General features: G+C 36.6%; 1 protein-coding gene across 1 annotated transcript in view; it reads right to left on the reverse strand.

Moving 5' to 3' along the window:
- Positions 1-22,349, reverse strand: part of EXOC2 (exocyst complex component 2) — a 135,240-nt gene that overhangs the window by 112,688 nt on the left and 203 nt on the right. The window contains exons 2-4 of the mRNA XM_010573290.1: positions 8,340-8,495; positions 3,458-3,634; positions 1,905-2,031 (exon numbers count right to left, since the gene is read on the reverse strand). Of these exons, the coding sequence (XP_010571592.1) occupies positions 1,905-2,031; positions 3,458-3,634; positions 8,340-8,457 (422 nt within the window). The 5' untranslated portion in view covers positions 8,458-8,495. The remainder of the gene's footprint in view (positions 1-1,904; positions 2,032-3,457; positions 3,635-8,339; positions 8,496-22,349) is intronic.

Here is a 22,349-nt window from a genome sequence, read left to right on the forward strand (position 1 = left end):
TGGTTATGAAGTCAAACACTACCTTAGAAGTTTTGTTAAAATAAGAACAAATTAAAAGCAACTGTGTCATAACCATTGTATTTACAGAAAGAAGTATTGTGAGAAATCTATGGATAGAGGACTATGCAACAGAACTAGTCATCTTGACTTAAATCCCAGATAAAATATTGGAAAAGCTGTTGCAGGGTTCAACAAATACAGAATTAAAACAGAGAAAATTAATTTTAGTGTCAGCCAGTCACAACTGTTTCTTACAATGTTTGAGAACATATTATATGGGCTTTGAGATTAAGTGCTTCACTGAAAATAGTAACGAGGCAAAGTTAACATATCGTCATTTTAAAGGAAATTTGCTAGCATAAGATTGATTAAAAAGTTTTATGCAATGCCAATAGAATACATCATATGGATTAAAGAACTAACTACAAGAAAACCCCCAATCCATGGAGAAGCAAGCCTGAGAACATCTGTAGGTAAAGTTTTACTAAAGCCCACATTACTCTTTCATCAGTATTTGCATAATCATCAGTAATAGCTTTATCACCAATAATTTTTTATAAATAGTTGGTAAAAACATTAACAAGAAAGACTGTCACCTGGACTGATACGACAGACTTGTCAAGGAAGCAACAGAGGAACACTGTCAAATGCAAAAAGACATAGCTAGGATAAAGGAATCCAGGCCATCCCTACAGAATAATGAACAACCATGCCAGCAGCAAAAGTAGCAACTCAAGAGAACCAGCTAACAAGCCACTCACTGCTAGTTGCTAGTGCAGCACTGCAGTAAAAAGGATTATTATGGTTTTTTTCCTTTACAAAGAGAGGAGGGAGAGTGGAGGAGAGACAGTAATCTTCTAGTAAGACACTGAAATATTGTCTGCAGTCCTAGAGTCCACATTTTAACACGGTTGGAAAACTGGAGAAGATGAAAGAAGTACATGTCAGAAGTTACATCAGAGGCTGGAGAAGAATACTTAGAGACAAAATCTTCAGCTTATTACAAACTGTTGGGTTAGTACTTTGAAAAGAAAGAAAAATACATATTCAAACTGGAAAAAAACGCACAGCCAGAGGCCAGAAAGTGATGACGTATCCACTAGAAATCCCATACAGATTTTGGTAAAGTACCATTTCCCCATCAGAACAAGGTAACAATGGACATTGCAGATTTTCTCCAATCACTCCCCCTCACAAACATTCAGCAGATGAGACCCCTAGTAACAGTTTAATTTTAAATAGCCTTTAGTTTTGGTAGAGCTGGTATCTTCATCAAGAGAAATATTATTCCTGATGCTATTTCTAGAAGTTGGGCAGGTCTGGAGCCCTAAGAGTGTCCCATTTAAAGCCCTCTAATTCCATTTCTCACTCACTATGAAGTTTCTGTTTCAGAAAAATATGTCATAAATTCCACCATACTTATGAACAAAAGTAAAGAAGTCTGTGGGTTGGAAAACAGTATTAATATTTCAATAAAATAAACTAGTTGATGTGGTATAATAAATCACATTTTACACTGCAATTTTAGCAACAGATAGCAATCTAAACATCCTTAAAAGCCCCATAAAACTCAAATGCAACAGTAAGTATTCCATAACTACAATGTATAAATCCAAAGCCTTAGGTTATTTACCAGTCTTCAAAATCTAAACATCACTGGGGTTCAATATATCAGGCTTTTAGATTATCTACAGTTCTAATTGATGATCCAAAAATGAGGATTATGAAGCAGGATAGAATGTGCACCAACTCTTTTGACTACCAAATAGCATACCAACAGCTAATATATGTATGTATTTTTAAATCTTTCCCTGCCCTGTAAACCATTAAACTTCTCTGGAATTCACAAAGGCACATATAGAGAAAACCACTAAAAAAGTGGATTAAAGGCATTTGGTACTCACTTGTCTATCTCAATACCAAGAGGATTAGCTGGACGTAGGGACAAGGGGGGAATCCCTTTGTTCCTATCAGTGCGCATGTCATAATAGTTCATTTCATCCACCCAGACAGCAGACTGATCCAAGATACCTAGAGAAAACAAAGCGCAGATCCTTAAAACAACAAGGGCAGTCCAGCACCATCAACTTCTAACATACTGAATTAATTTGAAAAATCCTGATAAATATAAAGTGCATGCCTAGGTAATATATTGGAAGATATATAGCAAAACAACCTGGATGCAATTATGCTAAATTATTTTATTATAGCTGCTGAAAAGGTATTCATGGCTGGGCATCAAACATTACCCTCTCACAGACTGCACAGTTTCATGTATGCTAAGAGCATTTTCCTGATCACAGAGTATTAGTATTTTTCATTCCTCCAAGTATTTTGGTATCTGTCCAAACCTTGTCACCTACTAGTTTCAAAGTGAGCAATTACCTGGAGGTCATCTTATTTGCATATTTCAGAGAAGATCCCTTTTCTGTGCCGCTCACTAACCAAAAAGTAAGTGAACTTTGGCCACATGCCAAGATGGATGACTCAAAGGACACAGGACTATCTTTGTTTCCAAACCCTTAGCACAGACAATGCGTAAAGGTGAGGCACCATAGGTCTCAGCCCTCAGCCATACGCTTGGCCATGCCCTTCTTTAACATACCCACCAGATACCCAACACCAGAAATTATCCCATCCCCACATTTACCTGTTTTTTTTAAAATAGCAATTCTCCCCTCCCATCACCATAAGCTTCACTGCATAACATTTGCACTTGATTCACCTTTCTATTATTAAGATCTTAGTACAGCTCAGGAGAAATTATGTTATTTAACTGTCACTGAATAGCAGAGAACAAAAGCCTGTAACAGTTCTTATGGGAACTCCTATGTTAGAAAAGGTAACTATCCAACTTCATCAATGAGATGTTCTGAAAGAAACATTATCAATCCAGAGAGTATTTAGACTGGATTCTAGATAAAGCAGAGGTCCTACACTGCTTGGCAACATCATTTCAATAGTTAAGCATGTCATGAGAAATACTGTACGCTTTCTGTCTTGCAGAATGGTTTGAATTACAAATAAGAAACGGCACTGAGGACTCAACTTTCTTTAAAGGATTAACTGTCAGCTCAGGATTTAGGTGTAAAGCTCATGAGCTGGTTTATATTTTGTATTTACCTAGTACGCATAAGAGTAATTACTGGATCCATTATGAGGGGTTTTTTAAATTTTAGAAGTTTAGTGCTACTTCCTAGAGAAAAATAATTGCTACTTTTCATGAGTCATTGAGGGTTTTATCAAGGATATTTAGATAGAAGGATTAATTTCACATATACCATGAGTTTATCTATGTATACATTTGCAAATTTTATTGATATACTCTGCTTTTTCTAAACAACTGAAGATTGTCCTGAGGTGGATCCATTTTAAACATACACTTTATTTAAAGAGGCACTTAGTCATATATTTGTTTAGTAAAGAAAACAGATGGGAATTTGAACAAGAAAAATACCTATTTTTTCAGGTTTAAGCAGTTTGAAGGAAACAGTTGAAGTTCCTTTGCCACCAGACTTCGTAGTAACAATAATGTCTCCCTTGTCATTTTTAGCCGATCCGACTCGACACACAATTTTACTGGCAGACATCCATTCAGCAGTTAGAAGACAGTTGTGCCCACAGATTGTTAAACCTGGGAAAAATAAAAAAGAAATACTCTACTGTGAATAGAAATATCTTTTGAAATTCTGTAATGCAAACACATTTATGATGCTTCATATATTTTATACAAATACATCACCGTTCTCCAGTCCTTTACAGCCAACTACAGTCAAAGAGTCATGAATATGTTTTTCAGATTTTCCCTAGGTGACTTCAGGTCTTTTGTCCTAGTGACACTTCATGAGACACAGGCAGTGCTGCTTGAAGCTTATTTTAATCTCTTCCACCAGTTAAGGGCTACTGAAACTTTTACTTGATGTTGTACAATAGATCTTCTGTCTGCAAAACCCTAGAGAACTGCTGTTCAGTATTGGACTTAACGTGAAACTTCCATCAAAACTGCATGCAAAAAATCTTTTCTAAGTTCACTCCATACGACTTTGCATAGCAAAAAAAATAAAGAAACTCTGCAAAATATTCACAATGAACAATGTTTCTTCAACCTTATTTGTCTAGCAGTACTTTCGTGGACACAGAAGGGGGTTTTGGTCAAAAAAGTATTAATTGACAAATACTCTGTCCCAATCTCTTCTGTAAAAAATCCGTGATGCAAGACTAATTCTGCTGAATAAACTGCCCCTGTTGTACGAAAGAACAGTCATGTAATGTTCATCTATTTTCTCTTCTGAACCTTCTCAGAAGTACAATGACAAACTATGAAATAAAAATACAACATACATTTTAGCCATGAAGCTCTCTCGTAGGAAAAGACTGTGGCATATGAAAATATGTCAAGCTTTAGTGTAAACACTAAAAGAACACCTCTTGATGCTTAAGAGTCAAGGTACACCTTAGTATAAGGTCCAAGGCTTCCTGGGGCTTCATGTCAAATCAGTCTCACCAGCTGATCAATCTGACCAATCAATCTAATCGATTCTGGTCAGATCAGGACTCCGGATGCTGGAATACATAGATTGTTTTCTTAGATCTAGAACAACAATTTCCATGTTCTTAATCAGAGTTTTGTTGTCCTGAAGAAGTGGCAAGATCCTAATTTCTATAGTATCCATTTGGAGAACAACTTCATCAGGTTCTTCTTAAATAACACCCTTACCTATAAACATTCTGCCTTATACCCAAAAGGACAAGGTCGTACTAGAGTGTTGGCTCTATTGGAGTATAAACTAGACAGGCATAGCACTTCCTCCCCAGTTGGCTTGACTTTTGTTTTTAATTTCTAGAAAGCTCTGACCAATTTAAAAAATACTTACAGACAGAAAAGGGTCAGCGTATGTAGCTCCCTACCGAAGCTTCACACTTACTTTTTCCCACAATTTAAGTCTCTGACATTACACAGCAGAAATTTGGCAGTTTTCATGGTTGTCAGATGTAAAAATGCCTTACTCCCTGCCAAAAACTATTTTGAAAATGAAAACCAAAAAAATAAAAAACAGAAAGGCACTGAATCTTATTACAACTGCAAGTAATTTTACTTGAGCAAGGACAGTAGATTTGTTTCTTAAAAGATGCCTGAATAAGGCAGGGGACAGTGGGGGGAAGGCAGGCATGAAATACAATACACACACACAAAAAGCCTTAAAATAAAAATATTTTGGTTGTTATTTATTTGCAACATTTTAACCAGGCCAGTTTTTATTTTTCAGAGTGGAAGAAAAAAACCCACACATTTATGATGCATGGGTTTTAACCTTAGGTTATATTATTACATCTCTTCTGGCTTTATGCTAGCAACTTCTCTGAAGGAAAAAAGATGGCAGTAGGAACTAAGACTAACTGAAAGAATTTGAACCATTCATAAATAAGTTTTCACCCTAGAATTTCCAAGGTCTGAATTCATGCTTAAATTAAGTAATACTTTAAAACTAAGATCCGAGCCATAGCAATTTAGTAGGGTAAAAATTTTTGAACAACTGCTTTAAAGATCCTTTTATCAATTATCTTCTCATCGGAGGTTCCTAAAGCTCTCAAGAGAACAAGATCACAAGATCTGACACTTCTGAAATGGAGGGAAACAGCCTTTGTCTGTGTCTTAATGTAAAAGAAAGCAAGTCTCTATTAACATTTTATATACCACACTAAATATAGTAATGGCACGAGACAATTTCTAAAATAAAAGCATTTTGGGGGAGACCTTTTAATAGTACAGGTACAACATTTTTTTCTTCTCCAAAAAAAGAAAACTTCCCTTTAAATAAAAGTTAATTTTAATCTGTTGCATGGTACAAAGATCTTTGAGAACATCATACTCTGGTTCTAGATTTTATGTGCCTTTCAATAAATAGGCACAAATAATTCTCTTATTGAGACTTTCCAATTTTGGTTAAGCTTATACATTGACAATTTTACAATGCCTACAAAATACAGCTGCAAACGTCTTAAAAGACAAACTAAACCTTGAGAGCATAAATGTTACAGGTATCTCCTGTACTTGTCTTTTTGTACCATGAGCTAGAGTTACAAATAAAAAATGTATTTGGTTTCAAAGACACAAAGAGATTACTAGAAAGCTCTCTCAAATGAAACAAAAAGGCATGTTCTCCCATTATGTGATATTCTGTTTATATACATATATATATATAAAAAGTTACTTGCTTTTCATTTGACTCTAATGCATCTCAAATAACAGACTATAAACTTTATAAAACCCTCACTCAAACTTGCTTAAATCTCATGCCTACAAAGGCTCACTTTTGCAAGTATCTCCACTCAAGTCACTGGGAATATTTACATGCCTAATTTAACCATAGAAAGAAACCTTTACATGTCTGGGGCCTTAGTCACTTACTGGAGGAAGCTGAGAATTGAGCTAAGGAAAAAAATAAGGCGATCTATTATTTATTTTTAGCACAAAGCATGAGACTATTAGCAACTATGTGTTACAAGAGTTACTCTGAAAAAAATAGGAGAAAAAATATTAGCAGTTAGTCAGCTGTAATACCAAGGCACAGTTCAGGAGACGTCTTCCTTCCAAGAACCTAGCACTGATCACCTCTAAGAGGAACTAATGAGCTTATCAAAGTACATCAACCACACAGATACACAGAAATATACTCACCTCTAAACATCATCAGTTATTTGGTTATTTCTCAATAAAGATTCATTAGTATACCGCAACCTTGTCTAGGGCTCAGGAAAACACTACTTCAACGAGCAACAGCAAACTGAAGTGAAGGGGAAAACTGTAGTAGCTTATGCTTGGCCATAAAGTTCATTGTGGTGGCCAAGAATGGAATTTGGGAATCTTGGTTTACAGCCATGAAGTGAAATATTGTTTCTAGCAAAGCCAAAAAAAATTCCAATGGACTTCAGAGGAGTCATGATTCCACAACAAATTAGATAAATTGCCTCTAACATGAATACTGAAGTACACATATGCTTATCTTACAAAAGAAATGAGGGAAATTCCAGTAGTTATAGTTAATTTGGATTTCCAGAAAATTTGACAAAGTCCTTCTCAAAAGGCTTAAGAAAATTAAGCATCTATAGGATATGATCCTCAAATGGATGAATAGCTTGTTAAGATAGGGCTATAGTAAATGGTGTGTTTTCACCAAGGAAAGTTTCCACAGGGTATGTGCTGGGATCGCTTACATTCAATATATTCATAAATGACAAGATAAAGAAGTTACAAAGTCTGTTGATTCTGTTAATTTATTCAGAATGTAAAGACCATAAAAACTAGAAAAAACACAGAACAGACCTTATTAGACTAAGTGGATGCACTATAGTGTAGATGCTATAAAGCAGCAGCTGAAATTCAATGAATAAACATGATGCACACAGGCAAAACTGTAAATTCACAAATGACAGGCTCAAACGGACTACTAACCCTCAAGCATTAAATCATGGGACTATAATAGGCAGAACAACAAAAAACATTAGCTCAATGCTTCGTAGGAGTTATATGGAAAACAGAATCCTATGGAAGAAATACAAAACAAAAGTGAGAGTACAGTATTATGCCACAGTGCATTCACATCCTGACCTCTGCATGTAACCAAGATAATGTTCACCCATCACTGGTAGTGAAACCAAAAGAGATTCACTGAAGAGTGACAAGAAGGGTCAAAGATACATGCAGAATATTTAAATACGCTAGGACTTTTCAGCCTGGAAAAGAGGCAACAGACCAGTGATGATCAAGATTTGTATGGTTAGGAGAATCAGAAAACTGCTTGTTCCCTCTTTCAATGTAACAGTTATGATGATTCAACTGAAGTTACCATGTTAAAATCAAAATGGTGAAGGAAATGGTTCTTCACATAATGTGTAGCTAAATCATTGATCCCGCTTCATCATAACTGTTGCGGACACATAAATTGACTTTTACACTAACTCAAGGAATAGCAACACTCAATAACTTTCTCAATACATTGAAAACACTTTTGGCAGGAAAGTTTCCATGCTGAAATTCTCAATGCCTGGGAAAGTAACAAGGGAACATCTCATTACTTCTATCCTCTTCTAGTACACTCCCATAGGCATTCATTCTTAGTGTTCAGCACAGGTTGTCGAGTCAGGCTTAGCAAGTATGGTCATTCTGATTAGTTGCATATCAGGCAGCACCCCTGAATTTATGGATACAAGCACATATTTGTGAAAAGGGCGTTTCTCACACCATGCAACCTAGATTTTACCATGCAAAAAAAGTATCTCTAATCATACCCTAAATGTGACATTCTACCGTCTCCAAAGAAGTTATTTTTTCAACTTACCTATGAGGTCTGTAGGCCCAGTCCCCAAATTTTCTCCTCTAATTGTCACTTTTGTCCATGAGATGCCTTCATTGGGAGAGATGCCAGTTACAAGTGGGGGCTGCCGTGCTCGAGACATGATGTCTATTCAGTTACCGAAAACTGAGTTGCTTTTAACTGTTCAGCAAGAAACAATCATTTAAGAACAATAGTTATATTATGTAAAAATTATTAAAAACCTTTTAAGCTGTTCTTCTAAAATGGTAAAGAAACATGAACATAAATATGGTACACCACTCTCAAAGCCTTTTTTGCCACAGTCATGAAACAATAAAGAATAGCTATACCTTCTTTGCACTTCCATTTTTTAAATTAAGTATAGCTCTAGTTTTGAACTGTAAAGAAAAAGTATATTCAGAAAAATACTAAACCATCAAAATGCTTAATGAAACTATATACACACACCCCAAATCACTTACGTTAGAATTCAAATGAGCTTATTCAATCCTCTATTAGAAAATTATTGTATTCCTTACAAAGTTTAGAATTGCTAAGATAAGTAATAGACTATGATTACATATCCAGATAACTTCCCCATCAAAATTGGACTTACTGGCACAGACAGTCCCATGGGAAGAAGCCCCCAGCACTTATTTGTATAGAGCACCAATGTTTACATAAACTGAGAAAATGAAAATATTACTTACAGACACAATACTAGCAGAGAACATCAACAAAACAAATATCCCAACAGATCAATAAAAATGTACATAAAATTACAAGAAGAGTATTCCTTTGCACCTGAAATTCAGAATCAACTCAAACCAGTTTAAATAGCTCTGTAATAGAAACACCAATATGCTACATGTTATGCAGCCTACATTTAGTTTACTATGCAACTGATCACAAATTCCTATGGCTTATTAACAGTTTCCTTTGCACAGCTCTGCAGCTGTAAGAAGCAGACGAGTATAACCTGAAGCACATTAGCTCCCACCAACTTCTCCACATTTACAACACTTACTAAACATAGAGCCTGCCCAAAGGTATGCAGGTCCAACAGAAGTCAAAAGAAACTTTTTTCCCTGCCTCATAAGGACTTGACGGTAATTTTGTATCACCTGTTCCATTTCATGACTCCTGAATTCTTCTACTAAGATACAACATCATCCTTAAAATTCCTAGTAAAAAAATTTCATTTGGTATTCTTGAACTTCTTAAAGTTAGCTATGATCAGTTTCTCATAGGAATTCATCTGCATTGGAAAGGCAAGAACCAAAAATAACCTATAGAAAGAAGTGGTTTTATTTCCAAGAAAATCCAAGAATGATGAAATAGGTCACTATTCACAAGTCTTAGGTACACATATTAAACACTTTAGGATACACAATTTTAAAAGTTCAGGTTGGTAAAAAAAATACATGGAATATAAGCCAAGCCTCATAAGGCTTCTCTTACCTATTTTTATTTTGGATCAAGGTATATTTTCTATTTTTACTTGCAAGTAGTCAAGTCTACGAAACCCAGAACCTCTGTAAATCATCCCTAAAAATAAACTGCAGTAAAGCTGCAGTTTCCAAGCACCTGCAGTTAGGAAATACCAGAATTAAGTTACCTATCTTTGTGTCAGCCACTTCTGCATATACGAAACACATTCATTGTACCATCATACACCATGCTTCTACACAAATTCCCCAAATTTTTCAGTGTTCCTAGATAGATTTGCCATGAGGATTAAAGAAGCTCCCACTGATTGGTTTCTTTCTTCATGTTCTGAAGTTGGAACACACACTGAAAATGAAGATGGAAATCAGACAGGCAGGAATAAGTAGGAAGATCTCATGGTAAAAGTAAACAAAAATTGTCCCCATAACAAGATCCTGTCTCTATCTCTACCATAGATGCATAGCAGGTCACTTGTAATAAAACTTTTTACAGTAACATTTTTTTTCTTCTCAGTTTCTTGGTGTCCAACTTCAGAGCTCACAGCCACACCTGAAGTCAGTGTGAAATGTACCCTAAACATAGGGAATGCTGTACAATGCTCCAAAATATTCAGGTCCTAAATAACCACCTCAAATCTATGAATACATTTGATCTTAAATGTCTGTTTCTCAGTTTCACGTATTTAAAATGGGAATGCTATCCTGCATGTCAAAAGCTATTTTGAAGACAACTTCATTAATATGGAAGAGGCATTTAGATACTCTGAATGCCACAGAACTATTAATATCTTTAGAGAACTTTTGAGACTACCTTTGAAGAGCGTGCAATTAAGTAAGAGATGCAGATTCCTGTTGAACAAGCATAGTATGTTGCAGTATGTGAGCCATGTCCAGTACATGAAGGAAGTCTGGTAAGAGCCCATGATAACACACGCAACATATGTCTGGAACTAAGGTGGTTTGTTTTGGGTTTGTGTTTTTAACTGGCAAACAAAGTAATGTTTCTTGATTGCTTGACTTCACAACATTAAAAATTACATTATGTTTTATTAAAACATTAATTTCCCAGGTTTTTGGAAGCAACAAACTGATGAAAAAGGAGTTAAGTTATATACTATCATATGGATGCTCTTCTAAGTCTGTATGTAAAATAGTGGAACCTTTTACATGAACCCAACATGAGGCTAGAGAAGTGGGCAGTCAACAGATGCAGTCTATAACCTTGTGGGTAGAACAGCACTGAAGGAGAGGGGGGCTGTATCAGCAGATTACAAAAAAATCATCTGACACGATCTCCAGCTACAGAAGAGAAGGTTGTGCTCTATCAGGTGGAGTCCCCTCCGTCCTGCTCTACTCCTGTTTTTCCCAGCACTGTTTTTTTTCCCCATCACACAGAGACAGACAGTCTCTGCCTCACTTCGAAACTGAGGCCAGGTCCCAGTCTTGCAGCCAAACTATTTCCTGCCCCTATCCTGCCAATTTTCCCTTCTGACTTCTTATCCATAAGTTCAAGCAGGGAGGGAGAGGCGTGGTAATCAAACCCAGCCACCTTGGTAATTCCTCTTCCTTATCTCCCATTCCTTACCCTGAGCCTTCTTGTCCAGACAGCCCACCTGCACTACTGTTGATCCACTTCCTCGCCACAGGTGGAGTGATAGACCCAGTCTTCTGCAAAGATCCGTAGTCCTGGAGTCCCAAGGCTTGCCCAGCTCTCATCTACACTGCATTCAAAGCTACATTACCGCAGCATCGCCTGACAAAACAATGGGCAGCACAATAGAAATAAGCTTCCCAGTTCTCCTTACTAAACCTAATACTACCTGGTGCAATCAGAACCCAAATTGCAGGGAAAGTCTTGTTTATTCCTGTACAATTACAAGACACATATGCACAGAAGTTCAGCTCTTTCAGAATTTGAAGTTTCCTATGGACTCCTCTGCAAAGAAGATATTAGAGAAGAATTGGGTGTCTAAGTTTACCTAGAGCAAGGAGGACAAACTGCATCTATTCCTCCAGTCTTTCTTTGCAGCTTTTCTCACAGATCCTCAGCAGAGCTCAAAGACATACAAAGCTGTAAAGAAACAGTAGGGTTACATCCACACATACACACCTAAGCACCTTCTGCGAGAAACAGCATGTGTCTAGATACCAATAAGACAACATAAACCACCTCTTATTTCTGAGGAATTTTTTGTAAAGATTTATATAGAATGTTAATCAGCAACACAGATGCAAAAAAGCCATCTTCAGGAACTCAGTGGTAATACTGAGAGGAAGAAATTTTGAGGAAAACAAGTAAAATACAAGCTACTTTGGTATTATTTGGTTGATTTCCCACCCCCAAAAAATTTTACGGTTCCCTTGCATTGTGGCCATTGTTTCTTTCAAAATACCTAGGCATACAGGTAATTGGCTTGAATCAATACCAAAACTCAAAAGTAATATTACAACATATTTTTCTGGATTTCAGAAATTGGCACTAGATCCCCCTTCATGATGATCTAAATAAATGTAATAAAAATGCTGAGCCTCCTGAGGTCTAATATTTCTTCTAAAGTATTTCCATACTTACTGCAGAATTGCTTTAAAATACCTCACTGGAATGAGAATACCACAGTAAATCTCAACACATTACAAAAGCACTACAGCACTGAAATGCTCTATTATTATTATTTTTATAGAGCAATTGGTTTCGTTTATTTCAAAGAGTAAGTGAAGGAACTCTATGGAATCTGTTCTTACTACAAATATCAAACAAATGCTTGGGAGCCTTCAATTAATTTATAGTATTTCCTCTCCTCCTTCTTATGACAAACATGTCAATAGTCAAAATGACTGAACTGCTTATTGGGAAGCCTAGCCAGTATACTACTATGGCCCAAAAGCAAGTTCCTAATTTTTTAAAAAATATCTAAGGCAAAGCTGAAAAAAAATTTTCATTTCATGAAAAGATACAATAATCTAAGTAAGAACATTTGTTGCAATTCTATACACTGTCCCAAAGAGAAATTTTATTCTTTACAAATATGTATTATGTATAAAATAATAATAATATATAAAAAGCAGCCCTCTTACTGAAAGACTGCTTCTTATACAGACTAGGGGAGATTGTTTAAAGACAGTTTTCTGTACAAGGTATTTCCTTTGAGGAGCCAGACTTACTGAAGAAGTGTTAACAAGAACTTTTTTTTTTTTTTGCAATGGACAATCTTCTTCTACACTAACAGATGTCTCTTTCCCTCTTTACTCCCCTTCCCTCCCTTTTTTTTCTTTAAACTTCATTTCCTCACAATATCTCCCCAACAGTTTAACATGGATGACATCTGTTTGACTGCTCCCATGATCTTGCACATATTATTCTATTATTCTGTCATAATTCTTGTTATGAAAGTGCAAGGAGTTAGAAAGCCTCTGCAAAGACCACCTACTACAAAGCCATCTTGAAAAATGCCTTTCATAAACATCATCTTTGCCTTTACATGAGCTTCTCAAATAAACTGTCCTCTCACAAACGCTTGGTTCAAGAGAAAAAAAAAAATGCAGACAATTCTGAGCATTACAGGCTTGCCAAAGAGGGGACATCTTCACTCTTTATCCTAAGAAAAGCCACTTCAAAAACAAATAATGAAGAAACAAAATATGGCCCAATATAAGGATAAATACAAAACTAGTTGCTTTTTTGACTTTTGTAAACCTTTAGTTGGTTTAAAAGGAGAGTTCTTAAATAGGTTTCCCCATTCAACTTTCAATGGCAAGCAGAGAAGAAACACAAAGTAAAATGCCAATAGCTACCATATCTGTTCTGTAAAGCAGAGTACCGCTTACCCCTCTGGAAGAAGTACCAGAACGTGAAATAAGTGAACAACAGAAGTTCAGGATTTAAGGATATTAAATTGGCTGGCAAGTTTAAACCCCAAGGAAAACTGCAAACATCATGATGGCATGAAACTTCAGAAAACAAGTAACCATCAGGTGCCACCTTATAAATTTCACCAGTGGAAAAATTAGCAGTTGAAATGTTCTAAAAAGGAGTTTCTGACTTCTAAAACAAGATAGCAAGTTGGTTACAGTGACTGAAAACTCTTTTAAGTTAAGTTTTCAGTGGTACTTTGTCACACACACTGAACTTAAAAGACTTGCTCAGAAGACAGACTCAAGGTCAATGCAAGTGCCATGGTCATCTAGCAAAGGGAATCTAAGCTGTCAAAAAGGGAGGAAAGAAAAGGCCTATTTGTCACTGCTGAGAAAGTCTAAGCTACAAGCAAGGATGAAAGTCTTCAGGTATCAAATATTTATTTGTTCTCACTCACAACAGAATATGACAGAGTGAGACAGATACAATTTTAAAAATTTTGAGGCAGGAACAACAGGAATGATGACCAAAGCATCACCCATGTTCAAAACCACAGTGTGCCTCAGATGTTGTTTACTCCTTAAAAAACAAACCAACCTGAAACTAGTAGGTGAGGTACTTCTCTAACACTAACATCACAGCATTAAATGCTTTTCAAATGAACAGATTTATGAAACACCCTTTTTTAAACAAGCAATAAATACTCAGATTCCAGAACCCAGGTGATGGCCCTTTCACCTTAAACTACACAAACTTGTGCTTCTACTAAATAAACCTAATAATTTGTTTTCACTAGAAAACCTGAAGAGTCCCCTGAGTACAACACACTATGACAGAGTCAGCAAAGGGACACAGCAAATGACCCCAAGAAGGACGACAAAGCAAAAAGCTTCCTACATGTTTGTACTCAAAACCATTACAAAATGATGAGAACCACTATTGCAACCTTTTCTGTGCTTTATCTTCCCAACAATATAAATTCAGACAGACAATCTACATAAACCAAAATTTAAAAGCATCCAAAAAGCAGCACTGTGAAAATAGCTGACATTTATTAACCCCTCTGGAGATCTTCAGTGCCCTAGAATTTCCACAGCCTTCAACACTGCATTAATAATACAAAGTCTATTCCTTGCAAGCCTGCCAGAAAAGACTGGGAAGTGAATAAGCTAAACAATGCTGAAATTCCAAATGATATTAAGAATCTATGCATGTTTATTTAAATAATAAAAGAAGACTTGTCAATTTAAACAAGAAGTGCTCACGAATCTTACTTTTAGGAGGGAAAAACTCTTCAAAACACCACTAAGCTACTTATAATGAAAAGATGAACAAACATAAAAAAGGGGGTAATTTCACCGTCACACAGAAAAAACAAACCCTCATTTGTCTTGCCCTGTCATATCCGGCACGTCGACTCAAGCCAATAGTAACACTGACAAACACGTTAACCTACAGGACAACGTTGCTTGACAAAATCAGTTTCAATTTGGGAAGATGTGCAAGTTTTGCGATGGAGAGGGCAAATGACAAGAAAGATAAGATTTGGAGTATTAAATGACATAATACGATACCCTTGTCTTTTTCAAAGGGCTCCTGAATATTCCAGTGAGTCATGAAAGGCGTACTAGAGAGTTTAGGTTTTGGGTAGCCAAGGAATAAGCGCGGCAGTTTTGCTTTCACAATAGCCACGCTCGCGTATTTCCTCAGTATCTCAGAGGTCCTGCTCTCCTTAACCCAGCAAGGCACATCTTCACGGCTCTGCATCTTGACAGAGCGAAAGCAAAACAGTCGCAGGACTCAGCGATGCCATTAACATTTCTGAGTCGCGAGGGATTAAAACGCTGGACCCGAGGCAGACGCCGCGAGAGCCCTCGGCAGAGGAGCCCAGCGCCCGTCGCAGCCTGGGCTGCAGCTGCGAGGGATTGACACCGCTAACTGTGGAACCCAGCTCCGGAGAAACTCCGGGCACAGTTCCGGCATCCGAAATAAATTAAAGTAAACAGTGTTGCTGACTCTCTTCCACCCTGTTAGCAGCCTCTCGGTTGAGCTGGAGACCACACACCCAGACCACACAGCACCAGCTGAACTCACTCGCACGCAACATCTAGAAGCTGTCACTCTGCTGAGGGATGGGAGGAAAAAGGGGGGCAGGAGTGCAAGAGTGTGTGTGTGTGTGTTTAGAAAAGCTGCTTGCTCTCTCCTCCTATCGTTACAGCTGGTTATGTTTTGTGTGGTTGGGAAGGAGGGAGAGAAGGGAGGGATAAAAAAAGACCTATAAACCTCACTAAGAAAACATACTGGTCTTGGCCTTTTGTAGTAATGATTTGCACTCCTCCTGTACTAGTTTAGTAGCTGATGAAGGGCTAACAAAGCATCCATTTAACATCAATTAACCTTCTATCTATCACGTGTCAAAAAAATCTAGACCAGTGCAAATCCATTTCTTTGTACGCATTCAATGACAGCATCTTATCGGTTATCATGTACAGCATACCTATATTTTGATGTATTTTTACATTGGGAATTTTGACACGTTATTTATGCGGGGAGGGGAGAGATTCCCCACAAAGAGCAATTAACCAGACAAATGTCATTACAACATCAAACCGCTGAATTTTTCCACAAACATTCCATTGTAAAATGAAGTTTTGTTCATTAGTATCTTACAGCATAAACAACCTGAAGGAAATTTTGATCAGCCTACATATAACACTGGGTTTGTGATCCATCAGCAAGCAGTAAAAATAGCAAACCTCTAAAAATAGATTTAAAAGAACATTAATCTATAATGCAGATGAACAGAGACTTTTAAAATGGGAGGCGGGGGGGAAATCCTTTGTTTCTTTTAGTTCAGAAAATCATTTAATCTGCCAATTATATCACCTGTTCAAACAGAAAAAGCTGAATAAAACGTTTGAAGAATTTTAAAAACTATTTTAGTCAGTCTACTTTAAAAAAAGATTCCCTTTCCTCCACTCTGCTACCACAAACACACATAACTCCTCCACCAAACTCACCAGCACACAAATTTAATTTAATCCACATACAGTCTGAACAGCTCAGAAACAGTCACATTTTCACCTCGGCTCAAAATCTATTTACCTAAGTGACAGTGACAATCTCCAAGTACCCCTATTAAACAAAACCATCGATACTACAATAATCCAGATGTCAATATTAGCCTTATAAACTTGGATTAGACAATTCCTAAAAATATTTCACCTTATCAAATAAATTTTCAAAAAAGTTAGCTTTAAAGTTCCATAACTTCACACTGAAAATAAATTACTCCCCCAATTTATTAATTAGGTCTACATGCTGGTTTACACCAGTTCTTGAATGAACACTTTTGCTGGTATATTCAATGTTACAGCACTTATTCATTACCAAGACTCAAGTCAAACAGATTTAAGTTTCCTGAACGTCTGTTCTGGTCATACTGAATTGGATAGAAAAGGGCAATAGCATAGAAGAAAATGTAATTTAAGAAAGTCTGAACACAGATGTTTCTACCCAAAATTTCCACTATTTTCATTATAAATTGCATTACAGCTCCCCAGAAATTAAGTCATCTACTTGGTTAAAAGCTTCTGTATTTATTACGTGACACTTCACTATAATCTAGCAACATTATGAAGAAAAGCCTTAACCATCTATATATAAACATATGTATAGAAAAAAGTCAACTCAGCTTTACACAAAACCATATCACAGATGGCCATAAATCTCCCATTAATTTCTAAATTCTCACAAAGCACATGCTTTCCTACATCTGCTTCTACCTCCAACATCCAGCAAAGTTTACTTCATCTAGAAGTCACTCTCCTTACTGTCCTCCAGTTAAACCATTCATCTCTCTTTTGTTCTAAAGTTATTCATCATTTTCTGTGCATTATTTTATTTATTAGGAAAGCGGTAAAGAATCCTAGTACCATCATCACCCTCTATCTTATGTTATTCACAGACAGAAATTTGAAAACAATACTTTCAAGCATCAAAAACTTTCAAATATGTTTATGCGAATGCATTCAGAAAGATCCAGAAGTTCAGAAAAATAAACTAAATAAATCCCAATGGGATAGGATTTTTTTCTTCCTAGAGAAAAGAAACAAGACACCACAGATTTTTTTCTAAGTCTTGTAACTATACACAATATTCTTTATAAAAACACTATATAACCACTGTAATTACACAGTTCACATGGTTGAAGTTTTAACCTGGGTGCTTGTAGGTAGGACTGCAACACTAAATTCAGCATTTGCCGTGTGACTTTTTTGGCAGTTCCTTTTGTTTCAAGAATATTTAAAAGATGAGACATGCACTTGTGTTACTGATATTCCTGTATTTTTCATGTTCTGTCCCAAACACCGCTTTCTGGCCTCCACTCAGGGAAGTACTCAAGCCATACGCTATAGCATCTTTCTCGATTCACATGGTCAAACACACGCTCAAGTATTTCACTGCCTCAGAGTCTGTGTGCACAGGTATTTTTCGGACTCTGCCTTACATACTCTCAATCTTCATTTCCACTCATCTGCCTAAATTCCCATCTCCTGTGTGGAACTATCATGCTTTCAGAGTAGTGAAGTTGTCTTGTGAGAAACAGAAGCTCCCCTGCCTTCTATGCTGATGAAAGAGAGACACGAGAGAAACCCATCAGCTATATATATAGCTTCTTAACTTTTCACCAAAGATCTAATGTTCAGTTTTCCAGCAAGAAGCAAGGTACGTGTTAAAACTACAGTAAGATTCAAAGCATCACAAGAGTCACAGAATTCTTAAATAGGAAATTTAAAGTCATTGCTTTTTTAATTGAGACACTTTAGGATTATCTCAAAAAAACAGTTTAGTTTGTCCTCAATAAAAAAGCAGGCATTTAAAAAGGAACTTTTGCTCAGCATAGCCCTAAATCTTTAACTACTACAGGCTTTTTGATGAACTTCCAAATACAGGGTACACAGCTTCCAGGTTATCCACAAAGTGAAAGAAAAAATACAAGTCTAAAGATGCCTAAAAATCACCGATTTATATTGTAATCTGATCCACAGACACTTTTGTACTGCCCAAGTCCCCACTGGCTTCTGCACAATGTAGCCTGAATTCTGCCTTTGAGAATTAAACTGAAAATCTGGGAATCTGTAGTTCCCTTAAGGTCAAGGGAAAACCAGACCCATTAAGGGCTTGGTGTCTCAGAAATTTTGTTTTCTTTAAAAGCAAACCAAATAAAATTAGAAAGGAAACACAGGCTTTCACACCCATCACTGAGTGCAATCACAGTATTTTCTACTGAACTAATATGCTGACCATACTGTCTGCATATTAACAACTTCTGTTGTCAAATAAAGGCTACACAGACCAATTTCATTTTGAAGAAAAAGCACTAAATACTTCCGAAATAATATAAAAAGTACAAACAATTTACCCATAGAAGGGAGGGAAGGTGTTTGACTTTGTGTTGTTTAAAATACTAAATACTTAGCTTACCTTGCCCTATGCAAAGCGTGTAACATACTAATCACACAATTAATCCTTATTTTTCAGGCATTTCTCTCATTACTCAGTTTCTAGGAAAACTGCTCCGGGTTCCTGTTTTTTTTTTTTTTTCCCCAGGAGATCACAAAAATTATTTCTTCCCTCCTTTAACTTTTTGACATTGGGAGAACAATCCAACTGCTTTTGAACTGGAATTCTGACAGGATTTCTAGAAAATAATTTTCAGGTTAAGGTACAAAAATTTTAATCAGCTTTCTTTTTAAATTGATACTTTGCAAGCTCTAAACACATACCTTTGCTTTCATGTTCAGCACAAAAGATGAAATATCAATCTGACATGACTGCACTATGCATGTGCTGTCTAATCACCCCTCATCCTACAAGCACCTTTACAAACAAAATTTCCCCCATTACCAAGCACTGCATTTCTCCCTGGGGAAAAGTAATTTGAAAGACAATGTTGCACAGCACAGATTTATAGAAGGTAGGTGGTCCAAGACAGAAGGTCAAAGTTAAGCTGAAGAGCTAACATCTGACTCCTGCTAAAAGATATTAATTTAGCTGGTTTTGGATTTTGAACTTTCAGTGTACTTTTAAGTACAGCAGTACATTCCACTCTTACTGAAAAACTCACATAGAAAATAATTTCACTGTAACATGTACAGTCTTCTGAGTATTATTTTCCAGTCCTTCACTGTAAAATGAAGTACTAGTGACTTCTCCTGTGGAAGATTTTCTGTGCCTGTTTGCATAACTAAGTAGTGATGTACAGCCATTCAAAACACAGGCAGGTAGTGGCTGTCTGTGCTTCACAGGCTGTTTTGTCCTGAAATACAAAACTGTAACTGTAGATTATTTCATGGATACTTTCAATAGCTGTCAGAATCCATGGTTTTTAAGAACACCTTTTATATTCAGTCTTCTGTCACTATCCTATTGAGATATTACTTTTTCCTTTTCTCTCCTTTTTTCAAGTGAAGTAGGAAAGCAGAAAAGCACAGAATAAACAGAAATAAAATAACTCAAACCTGATGTTTAGTTTCAAGCACAGTACTTGAGACTTACTGGATTTACAGCTAAACATATCAGTACATTGAAAGAAACTGATTAAGTATGGTTTAACATAACATATCTAAAAGTTTTCATCACTAAAAGAGGTCAGTGGCCTCTGCCTTTCTAGTCAACTCACTTATTTTGCTTTAGTTAGCTTCACTGTGAGGAGTAGCATAATAAAGAAAGGACTGTATCAGTGGATACAGTTTCTTTTTAATAGGACCTTGGGAAAACAATTCCTAGATTACATATTTTAACACCTTTATTGTCCGTTTTTGCCTCAAATGCTCTTAACAGCTAGCAGAAAAACTCTGCTCATATTCACAAGAAATCCTACAACTAAAAAAAAAATCTGAATACCACAGATTCAAAAAAAGTTAGTGAATAGTACCTTTTATACTGAAGAGGAAAACAGTTTCACCACACAACAATATCCACTGCTCAAAGGGCAAGGTGTTAAATATTTTACTTTAAAAGCCTATTTTTTAAATTTTTTTTCATTCATGACTGATATTCAGCACTAATATCTGATAAAGCAATTACAGCATTAAAAAACCCCACCTATCAAGTCTGTAAAAATACTGTAATTTCTTGAACGAAGGCCATAAAAACACAACTTTACATTTTGTTTAAAAAAAACCAGCACAAGTTTGATTAGTAACATGCTTTTAATTAGTTTCATCTCTGACACATACTAAAAAAAGTTACATCTTCCATACAGAAAAACCCCTTACCATTACAATTTAAATTAATGGTATTTTCACTGAGACAAGTCATACCAGTATAATGGAAATAATTGCATCCTGTTTTAAATGACATTTAAGACAACAGAAATCCCATCTAAGTAAAAACATTGTTGTCCGAGTGTGGGCATAAATCACAAAAACTGTAAACTAAGCTATCCATGGGAAAGAAAGCAGCAGCAGGACATGCCTTTTGCTGCTTCTTGCTGGGTCAGTGCAAGCTGTGATAGATACTAAAGAAACAGGGAACCAAGAATTACAGAGCTTTTCTTCTTCAGGTGAGCAAAAGGTAAAGCAAGAAGACAGACCTGTTTTCCTAAGCCACAAGTTTGTTTATTTGCAGTTTACATTAAAAAAACCCAAACAAATAGAAGTCCTTTAACTGTTTTGACAACTTTATCAAAAGCAAAAACAAAACAAAGTTTACAGTAATGAAATGCACACAAATCACTAAAGGAGAAAAGAGACCAGTTGCTTATTTTAAGAATGATCAGAAAGCCTGGAAATTACAATTTTAAACTAAACTTTAAAGAATGAATATTTGTAGTTTAGATTTAATCTGGTGTTCTGTCAGAGCTAAAAGGGCTTAATATTTCACTAGTTTTCAATTCAAATCTTTTGAGCGTATGGCTAGAAGCTGTTAATCCACGACAAGCAAGCAAATTAGCAGGAAATAGTGGGGGGGGGGGGAGGGAAGCTGGAGAAAAAGAGAGAAGGAAAAGCTGATAGCATAGAAGGAATGCTATTTTGGAAACCGATAAAACTGGAGAGAATGGGAAACTCCCTTTTGGAAATAGGGCCATCCCCAATTTTGGACATCTACTCCCCTTGGCAAGAGATCTTTTTCGGGTTCCTAATTAAGATATAGAAGAGGCAAGGAGGAAAGACATTTGGTCACCCAGCTCATGGACCCTTCTAGACTGCAAGGCAGTCCAAGTGAGGGAGAAATGCAGAACTGGGTAGGAAGTAAAAAAAAAAATAAATAATTAAGTCACAGAGGAAGTGTAACACTTCCAGTTAGATATCAATGAGAGCAATCATCTCTCAACCAGTATATGCTAGTTTGATTTGTTCCACATTCCTTACTACAGTACGTTCTTACTGTACTTGCCTAAGTACACAGTCATTTGGGGGAGTTATTTCTGAAACTTCACAGTACCACTGAAAGCAAAGTTTAAAAAAAAAGAAATCAGACGTACATGTACCCAGCTCTTCCAAGGGCAGACCTCGCCTCTCCCCTGATGATTTCCTCTACTCCCCCGCCCAGCACACCCACAGGCGAACACTTCATCGACCCGAACGGTTTAAGACAGCTCTAGACCAGCCTCCTTTCATCGTATAACCAAGGAGGCCCAGGAGCTCTCGCCAGCCCCCTACCAGCAACGGGGAACAAAGGCAAAACCCACCGAACTGCTGCCCTACCCGCTGCCTTGCAGGGCCA

This window comes from Haliaeetus leucocephalus, unplaced genomic scaffold (assembly GCF_000737465.1).
Source record: "Haliaeetus leucocephalus isolate CR32 unplaced genomic scaffold, Haliaeetus_leucocephalus-4.0 Scaffold373, whole genome shotgun sequence".
Classification (NCBI taxonomy): Eukaryota; Metazoa; Chordata; class Aves; order Accipitriformes; family Accipitridae; genus Haliaeetus; species Haliaeetus leucocephalus.